The sequence below is a fragment of the Cupressus sempervirens genome, chromosome 10, assembly GCF_028749045.1.
Source record: "Cupressus sempervirens isolate cs-2001-9-10 chromosome 10, ASM2874904v1, whole genome shotgun sequence".
NCBI lineage: Eukaryota > Viridiplantae > Streptophyta > Pinopsida > Cupressales > Cupressaceae > Cupressus > Cupressus sempervirens.
Genome location: NC_143127.1, coordinates 993930297 through 993940458, shown reverse-complemented (window position 1 = coordinate 993940458; position 10162 = coordinate 993930297). Strand labels below are relative to the sequence as shown.

Genomic DNA, 10162 nt, shown 5'->3' with positions numbered 1-10162 from the left:
AGTATATTTTAATATTAGTTATTAATATTTTTAAATAAAGTTTTAGTTAATTATTAAGAATTTTAATAAAACTTCTAATTAATAATTAATCATTTTAATAAAAGTTTAGTTTAGTTTTAATTTAATTAGTAGTTAGTAACAATATTAATAATGAGGTTGTAAGGTTATAAATAATTATTATTTTATTTTAACGTTACTTCTCTATTATTTAATAATGTGAGTTTTATTATTATTTATCGATTTAAATATTGAAGCATTTAAATATAGTTATTTTTAATTAATAAAATTATTGATAATTTTATTAATTATTGATATCTAATAATTGCTGAGATATTAATACAAGTACTTAGGTTGTTAATCATTAATTAATTTAATTAAAAATTAGTTTAATTAAATTAATAATAAATTTGCTTTAAACAAAAATTGTAGAATTATGAATAAGATTAGTTATATGATTATCAATTAATTTAATTAAATATAATTTTAATTAAGATTAATTAATTAATGAAGTTATATAATTAGTGAATTATTAATGAATTTGATCAATAAAGATTATTTCAAATAAATGATTATCCTTGGAATAATTTAAGGAAATTGATTTAAATATAATGGGGTGATTGCTACTTTGACTCGAATAGATGAGGGGACTAACTCGTAGGATAAAATTGAGAATCTCTTTTACCTAAAATATACATTGAAACAAGACTGAAACCTTACTTAAGCTGAAACTTTATCAGATTAAGTTTTAGACTATTATGTTTTCTATGCACTGTCTATGTTTGGGGTTTGGGTGGTCTTAGAGTGTTGACCAATTTAGGTCGTTTACCAGAGGCTTGGGGGCTATGCGATTGTGATATTATGATGATTTGTTCTTGATCTTTCTAAACCCAACCATGGTGCTGTGTTGATATGCTCTATGATGTGTGTGGATTATTGACTGTTGTTATTGCTTTCCAGTTTCCTTGTGTGGAACTGAGGTGTATGTTATGAGTTACCTGACTTAACCATTTTCGAGTCATCGATCAGTTATATTTGATTTGTTTTCCAGTCGCTTTGAGAGGATTGAGATGTTTTGAGTGATTTGTTCTTGATGATGTCATTGTGTGACATGTTTTGACTTGACCATTTTGGAGTCTTCGATCGGTATTATGATTTATTATTGGGATACATTTTGGTTGCTCGTTGGAGAACCATTGGATATTGTGATTTATCATTGATGCCTTTAGATGCTGATAGAGATCTGTTGTGATCATTATGATTATTATTTGATGCTTTTCAGTTGCTCGTGGAGAACTGATGTGATTATTATGATTATCTTTATGATACTTTCCAGTCGCTTGTATAGGGCTGAGGTGATTTTGTGATTTGTGATTTCATGTGCCTAGGGTAGGTTATATATGTGTAGTGTCGGGAAGTGGCTTGCAATGGGGGCCGAGGCCCTAAGTGGCTGCTAGGGTAACTCATTGTAAGTTTTTTTAATAAGTGATAACATTTACACTAAATGGGGATTAAAATGAACATAATAAGATAATTGTATGTTCTCTCCCATGCCTTGAGTGCTAGTACAGGCTAGGATGGGGTAGAGAGAACACTTGGTTACGACCTTGCATTCCGTAGTATGCCTCGTCAATATGAGAGGATACTAGTGGCCGCAGGGATCACTAGGGACCCGAGATTCCTAAGGGATTGCTCGGGTAACTTCTACGTGACTTTTGCGATGACACTTTCTCGCTTGCATAGTAGGTTTCCTATGTGTGTCTTTGTGGTGCCTCTAGGTCTAGATGTCGACCTATGTGTTGGGACCTTTGAGTTAGTATACTTTTAGGATTTCTTGGACTTAGAGATTATTTGTTTTATGTGATTTGGTATCCTGTTGGGACTTGAGACTATCTCCTCAGTGCGGTGGGAGTGGACCATTTAGGTTCCACGCGGTCAGGTGGTAGTGCTTTTCACTCTTACCATTTGAGATCTGTCCGTTGCTACCGTGGCTGGAGCTTCTTGGTATGCTGGTTTATCCTATTTAGATGAGGTTGTTTACTTATGCTTTATTCTAGTATGTTAGATTTCTTTATGCATATGTTGTAGCATGTTTAGGTGTGACATCCCTATTATGATAATACCGATGATCTCTTCGGTGGCTTGGGATGTTATGCGTGGGGGATGGCTAGGACCCATGATGGTCTAATGATGCTATTGACGGTTGGGAGGAACCACACACCTAGATTAGTTGTGTTTTATGATTGATGGATAGTTGTATTTCATGTTGGATGTTTATATCTTTATGGTGGATAGATGTATCATGTATGTTATTAGATTCATTTACCTTATTGTGCTTGTATCATGGATTCGATGAGGATGATGTATCTTTATTATTTCTACATATGTATATTCTTTTAGTCTTTCATACCTTGCGACATGTACAGTGGATGATTGAGCATTCCAAATTAATTTGCCAAGAGGCATTCAGAACAAATGTATAATATGGACTTCAGACTTTTCATTATTCTTTCATGTGGATGTGGTAGTTGTTAGAGATAGTATTAATTAAATTTTAATGTGATTCAACGTCTTGGGATCCTTAAGGAATGTAACCTGTTAGGTATGTTTGTTGATGATTACATGTTATTGCTTCCACTACTATTGTGTTTGATGTGCATGTTATACTTTAAAAAAAAAAAAGTTTGGCAAACTTAGTAAAACTTTAGGTTAATTCTTTTGGATCCCTTGACGGGGCGTTACACTATTGAGTCTCCAATGGTCACCGAGTTCGAAGCTACGTTGTGTGATTAGTATGGACCGAGCTTCTACTTCTACTGAGTGCATGACGATGCCAAGTAATGTAATAGACGCCGAGTATCAGAAGTTCACCAAGTCAGCTTACAGAACTCGAGTTTCTACTATTTGAACGACTCAGTAATATTTTGTTTATTTGTGTTTTAGCCGACCTTGTAATTGTAAATATTGAAATGGTATATATGTAATGTATTGTATCATTTGCAATATATGGATGTATGGATATACAATGTTTTGAGAAGAGTGAATGCGAATCAGCAGCAGAGCAGAGTATTCAACAAGGTCTACAAGGAGCAATAAAGTTACATCTATCACAAGAGGTGATCTATACTTCAAGGATCTAATCAACAATCAAGTTGTAAGTCAGATCTGCTGTTTCATCCTAATAGGTGAATTAGTTTCTAAATCCTTTAAGAGGGTAGACTTAACAATCTTTCTTCAAATCTCTTAACAGAGTGCATACTTCATTATATGTTTGTAAAACCTCTAACAAGGTGGATTTAGCAGTCCAAATTGCTCTTAACAGGGCAAATTATTAGAAGTGGTCAATGTAAACCTTAACAAGCCAACTTTATACTACAGTAGTGAAGTTTTGTGGGTATTATCCCAACCCCAGTTTTACTTTCTATTTGGAAGGTTTCTGGGTCACCAAATTTTGTGTTCATGTATCATGAATGTTTATCTTTCAGTTTTTCATGCATGCAGTAGATTAGATGAATTAAATGGTGAATAGATTATGCTGATTAAGTGCTGAATTAGTTTAAAGTTTTGAGGTTATTGATTCACCCCTCCCCTCTTAGTAACCTAGCTAGTCTTGATTATTTTCAACAAGCAAGGCACTACCTAAACTTCCCATGCGATACTCGCCTTTTGTATGGTCCACACTTAGTCCCTTTTGAAAGAAATGTTGAAGATAATGTGAGCCTATTAATGAACTCATCCTAAGAATGTTTAGAAAAAAACTAAATAATATTAATTCACCTCCTCAAAAGTTTCTTTATCCCTCGACCCTTTTTGTGAACTATAACTAAGAATATTATTTATCAATAGAAAAAGACTATTCATAAAAAAAATTTAAAAAATTTCTACTTATGTTTTAAACCTATTATTTTAGTTTTATATTTTCACAATTAGACCTTCGTTTGACTTGAGGGTGTGCCTTCCTACCGTCCTCCCCTTTTCTTATTTTTTACAAATATTATTGTAAATATAAAATGAAAAAAGTAAGATATATTCATTTAAAATTATACACACATAATGATACTTTATTGGACGATTACATTAAATCCAATCGAATAACCTGGTTCTGCAACAAGTGTGATTGCTATTTTTATTAATTTCTTTCACCATCGTAGACCCGAGGAAGGAAGTTTTCGTTTCCATCCTCCTGCGTTAATCTACGTGGAAATAAGTAAATCTTCAGGGGAAGGAAACAGTGGCGAGCATCTCCTGTATCTGGCGAGCAGAGGCCAAATCCCGCTGCTGCTGTTGAGAAATTTTACAGTGAGAAAATAGGTTTTTTAAGAAGAGTTTTGCGCAATGTTAGCAGTGAGAATTCGTTTGTCTAAATCTGAAACCTTGCGGATTTGAGTTTTTTTGAAGGGAGGGTAAATCGGAGCTATTTTAGTAATGGAGGATGGAAAGCACAGATCGAGGAGGGGTGATGCAGACAGAAAGGAGATTTATAAAAGAAGCGATCGAGAACGCAATGGCGATAAGCATAGTGAAAGAGAAAGGAATAGAGACAGAGATAAGGAAAAGGAAAGGGAAGAAAAACCTGACAGAAACAGAGTAAGAGAAAAATTAAAAGAGAGGGAAATTGAGAAAAAGGATCGAGATAATCGAAGGTCAGAGAAGGAGAGAAATTCAGAACAATACACGGACTCAGGGCACAGAGATTCTAGGGACAAGGAAAACGATAACAGCAAGAGGAGGCATAGGGATGACCGGGAAAGAGGTAAAGACAAGGAGAAGGATGAGAGGGAGAAGCTCAAGGAAAGGATCAGAGACAGAGAGAAAGACAGAGATCGCAAGCGGCGAGATTATGAAAGGGTTAGGGCTGATTCAGATTCCGACGATGAGCGGGATAAGAAGCGAAGAAGAAGAGAAGGTTCTGTAAGAGGAAAGGAACGGAATAAGGATAAGTACAAAGACGATGATAGAGAAAGGGAAAGGAACAAAGAAGACAACAGGTACATTTGCCATTCTTCTTTTGTTCAAAGTTTTGACAATTCAATAGTGGACTCACCCTAAGTTATTTAAAACCATTTTGTCTTTGAAAATATAGAATTTCAAATTCGTAAGGCAAGTGAATGTTGTTTTTAGAATACCCCCCAACTTAGGTAATTGCATTTTTAAACCTTTAAAAATATTTGCTTCAGGTACAGGGATGATGAAGATGTTGCAAGAAGAAACAAAGGGGATAGGTATAGGAATGAGGACGCAGATATAAAGGGTAGGAAAAAAATTGATACAAAGAAAAATGAGAGTGATGAGGAGACAAAGGGTAAAGAGGATATGGAGGAGGAGCAAAGGCGGCTTGATGAAGAAATGGAAAAGAGACGGCGGAGAGTTCAGGAGTGGCAGGAGCTCAGGCGGAAAAAGGAGGAAAGTGAGAGCGAGAAGAGAGGAGAAGAGAAGAATGGAGTGGAACCTAAATCTGGGAAGAAGTGGACTCTGGAGGGTGAAGAATCGGACGATGAATTGGATGGACCTTCAAAAAGTTCCATGCTTGAAAATGGCGATGTTGCAATAGATGGAATTAAAAATGTGCATGATGGAGAAGCCATGGATATTGATAATGTGGAAGCCAACGTTGAAGATGAAGTTGATCCTCTAGATGCATTTATGAACACATTGGTTGTGCCTGATGCTGAGAACGTAAGCAGCAAAACTGACGATTCCATCGGGATCGGAAAGGAAGCTAAGGATTTGAATTTTGGGACAAACAAAAAGAAACCAAATAAAGGCAGTCTTGGAAGGATTATGCCTGGCGATGACTCTGATGCAGATAATGATGAAGTTGGAGATGATGATGAGAACCAAATTGAAGACGAAGATGATGATGAATTCATGAAAAGAGTGAAGAAAACTAAAGTTGAGAAGTTGTCTGTTGTCGACCATTCCAAGATTCAGTATCCTCCTTTTAGGAAAGATTTCTATCGTGAAGTAAGAGAGGTTTCTCTGATGACAGCGGAAGAAGTTGCAGCATACAGAAAGGAGCTAGAGTTGAAGATTCGTGGTAAAGATGTGCCAAGGCCTGTGAAGACATGGAACCAGACAGGGTTGACACGTAATGTCCTCGAAGTTTTAAAGAAATTAGGATATGAAAAGCCCATGCCTATTCAAGCTCAAAGTCTGCCGATTATCATGAGTGGAAGAGACTGTATTGGTATAGCAAAAACAGGTTCCGGTAAGACTCTTGCATTTGTTTTGCCTATGCTGAGGCATATTAAAGATCAACCTCCTCTTGCTTCAGGTGATGGACCGATTGGACTCATTATGGCCCCCACAAGAGAGCTTGTTCAACAAATTCATGCTGATGTCAGGAAGTTTTCCAAGGTTCTTGGCTTAACTTGTGTGCCAGTGTATGGAGGTTCTGGAGTGGCACAACAAATCAGTGATTTGAAGCGAGGTACTGAAATCGTTGTTTGCACACCTGGTAGAATGATTGATATCCTATGCACAAGTGGAGGTAAGATAACAAACCTAAGCAGAGTCACCTACCTTGTCATGGATGAAGCAGATCGGATGTTTGATATGGGATTCGAGCCTCAGATTACTAGGATAGTTCAAAATACAAGACCAGACAGACAAACTGTGCTCTTCTCTGCGACATTTCCCCGGCAGGTGGAGTTTCTTGCTCGGAAAGTGTTGAATAAGCCAGTGGAGATTCAAGTTGGTGGGCGTAGTGTTGTTAACAAGGATATTGCACAGTCCATTGAGGTGCGTCCTGAAGGTGAGAGGTTCTTGAGGCTTTTGGAGCTCCTTGGTGAGTGGTATGAAAAGGGTAAAATTCTAGTGTTTGTGCATTCTCAGGAGAAGTGTGATAGTCTGTTTAAGGAATTGCTCAGACATGGCTATCCATGTCTTTCACTTCATGGAGCTAAGGACCAGACAGACCGCGAATCTACTATTTCAGATTTCAAGAGCAATGTGTGTAACTTGCTGATTGCTACTAGTGTTGCAGCAAGAGGTTTAGATGTTAAAGAGCTTGAGCTTGTAGTAAATTTTGATGCACCAAATCATTATGAAGACTATGTCCACAGGGTTGGGAGAACAGGAAGAGCAGGCCATAAGGGTGTCGCTGTTACCTTCATTTCTGAGGAAGAGGACAGATATGCTCCTGACCTTGTTAAAGCACTTGAGTTATCTGAACAAGCTATACCTGAGGACCTCAAAAATCTTGCAAGTGGGTTCATGGCTAAGGTGAGCCAAGGTACAGAACATGCTCATGGCACTGGCTATGGTGGTAGTGGTTTTAAGTTCAATGAGGAGGAGGAGGAAGCCAGAAAAGCTGCAAAGAAAGCCCAAGCAAGAGAATATGGATTTGAAGAATATTACAAGTCTGATTCCGATTCTGAAGATGATGGAATACGCAAGGCAGGAGGTGATCTTGAACATTCTGCAGCTCTTGCTCAAGCTGCAGCATTGGCTGCAGTGACAAAAGCAAGCATTGCTCCAATGTCAATGTCACTGCCCAACTCTGGAGCACTTGCAACTGGGGGTTTAACATCTGGGGTTCTCCCTGGAGAAACCTGGGTAAGAGGGGCACCAACTGTGTCTGGCCTTCCTGGAACAACAATACCTGTATCTGGTTTGGGAGGCGCCTTCCCTGTTCCAAATGATGCAGCTGCAAGAGTACAGGCATTAGCTGCAGCCCTTAATCTACAACATAATCTTGCAAAGATACAGAAAGATGCTATGCCAGAACACTATGAAGCTGAACTAGAAATCAATGATTTCCCTCAAAATGCACGATGGAAGGTAACACACAAAGAGACTTTGGGACCTATTGGTGATTGGACAGGGGCTGCAATCACAACAAGGGGCCAATATTATCCCCCTGGAAAAATTGCTGGGCCAGCAGAGCGCAAGCTTTATTTGTTTATTGAAGGTCCAACAGAATCATCTGTGAAGAAGGCCAAAGCTGAGTTGAAGCGGGTCTTGGAAGATTATACAGCACAATCTCTTTCTTTACCAGGATCAGTTCAACCTGGGAAGTACTCTGTTCTATGATATTTTTCAAGGAATATTATTTGGACCATTTTCATTTTTATAGAGACAAATTCTGAACAGATAAATTGTATTTCACACCCATTCGATACTGCTAGAGGAACGATTGTACATTATTATTTCAATACTTTCTTCACCATCATTTTGATGACCATATCCGTGGTGGCCATTGGAGTAGACCTCTGCTGCCTCGCTCTTCTACAGATTGACCCTTTAATGCATTGGGTGTCTGAAGAGTAATTCTGTAAAGAGAGTTGAGTTTCATTATCTGTTATTTCTCACAAGATAAGTACTTAAAGCCTTTTTTTCATTTTCTGAGGCTGACTTGTATAATTGCTTTACTTGAATAGTGCTTGTAATGCAAATGATGTGTTAGAAGTCTAGTTCCTTGTATCGTGCATTGTTTTCGTGTATTTACAATCTGATTTGATTGTAGTGGAATAATGTTGAATACATAATTCTTATTTATAGCTTCTGTGGAGCTATTTAATTACACCATTCATCTTTAGTAGGTCTTCTATCTTTAGTAGGTGTGCTTGATGTACTTGGTGCACTGATTTTTGACTTGGACTCGGCCAAGACTTTGGCAAATTTAGAAAACCATAAAATATAAAGATTTTATAGGATTTAAAGTTTTATCATGCACTCTTTAGTAAATAAACTCTAAAGATTCAATCAAAATAGAAGCCACTTTTATTACATTCACAAATGTACATATATTACATAAGTGCAAATCAAATTTTAGCTGGAGGAAACAATGTTTGTAAATACATTAATATTGTAAAGTGTATACTAAAATCATGGATCATAACAAATTTTCAAACTAGAAATATAACTATTTCTCACAGAAGTTTACATCACTTGTCCCAATATATATGATTGTATGGCAAGTCTTACATGGGCATCTAAGGTATGCCCTCAACTGTATTATTGAATCTGCCTACAGACTGGTCAGATCTAGGTTAGTTCAAACTGAATTTATGATTTGGTCAGATCTGCTTGCAAGTACAGTCAGGATGTGAGAGAGGGGTGGGCTCGTTGGAAGGGTCCGAGGGAACTCAGGTGATCGTAGTAGGGTAAATTTATACATTTTTTTGGCTCTTTTTAATTGTTGTTCCTTTATTTTCTTTCATAACAAATTTTCAAACTAGAAATATAACTATTTCTCACAGAAGTTTACATCACTTGTCCCAACATATATAATTGTATGGCAAGTCTTACATGGGCATCTAAGGTATGCCCTCAACTGTATTATTGAATCTGCCTACAGACTGGTCAGATCTAGTTTAGTTCAAACTGAGTTTATGATTTGGTCAGATCTGCTTGCAAGTACAGTCAGGACGTGAGAGAGGGGTGGGCTCGTCAGAAGGGTCCAAGGGAACTCAGGTGATCGTAGTAGGGTAAATTTATACATTTTTTTGGCTCTTTTTAACTGTTGTTCCTTTATTTTCTTTCACCTTTGATGTTGTGTTTTAAAAAATAATGAAAATGGTGTGTGCCACAAAGGTCTTTGTACTTTGAAGGTCTTAATTTGGGGTTTGTGTCATGATAGGCAAGCTTTACTTGTGGTTGAGATTGTGAAAAAGTCAACTCCGTGGCATGATAAGCTAGCCTTCTCCATTGAGGAGCAATCAAAAAGTATCTTATAGACAAACATAGTGGGAACAGGGGTTGTTGAATTTTTTTTTTTTTGACAAAGTTGGCCAGGGCCACACATATATAGGTGAGAGTGGAACTTAAGACCTTCTATATGGAGGTCACCCGAATTCACCGCTAGACTGCGGGTGGGCTCTCGGGGTTGTTCAATTTTGGGCTTGAGCAGTAATAGATTATTTTTTTGCTTTGTATGCCTTCTACAAGACTTGAATCTAGTAATTAAAATTCTAGTTATATTTTGACGTAGGGAGTTGTGAGTAACTAAGGCCAATTGACACACTCAGCTACCCAAACCACCATGCAAGAGTTAACACAATGGAAGCAAACACAAAAGAGAACAACACCATAGAGAGAGAGAGAACAATATTCTTTATTGATTCATGAAAATATCATCATACATGCCCAGTTGTAAGGCCTTCTGGGTTACAACCAGATACAAAATACATTCAAACCCAAGATCTAGCTTTAAGTTCGGATT

General features: G+C 37.2%; 1 protein-coding gene across 1 annotated transcript; it reads left to right on the top strand.

Moving 5' to 3' along the window:
• The first annotated feature begins 4053 nt into the window (after window positions 1–4053).
• LOC149537299 (DEAD-box ATP-dependent RNA helicase 45-like) lies at window positions 4054–8411 on the top strand. Its single transcript, XM_089807668.1, has 2 exons — window positions 4054–4985; window positions 5175–8411. The coding sequence occupies exons 1-2, from the start codon at window positions 4423–4425 to the stop codon at window positions 8029–8031; spliced, it is 3420 nt and encodes a 1139-aa protein (XP_089663794.1). The 5' UTR covers window positions 4054–4422; the 3' UTR covers window positions 8032–8411.
• The last annotated feature ends 1751 nt before the right edge of the window (window positions 8412–10162 follow it).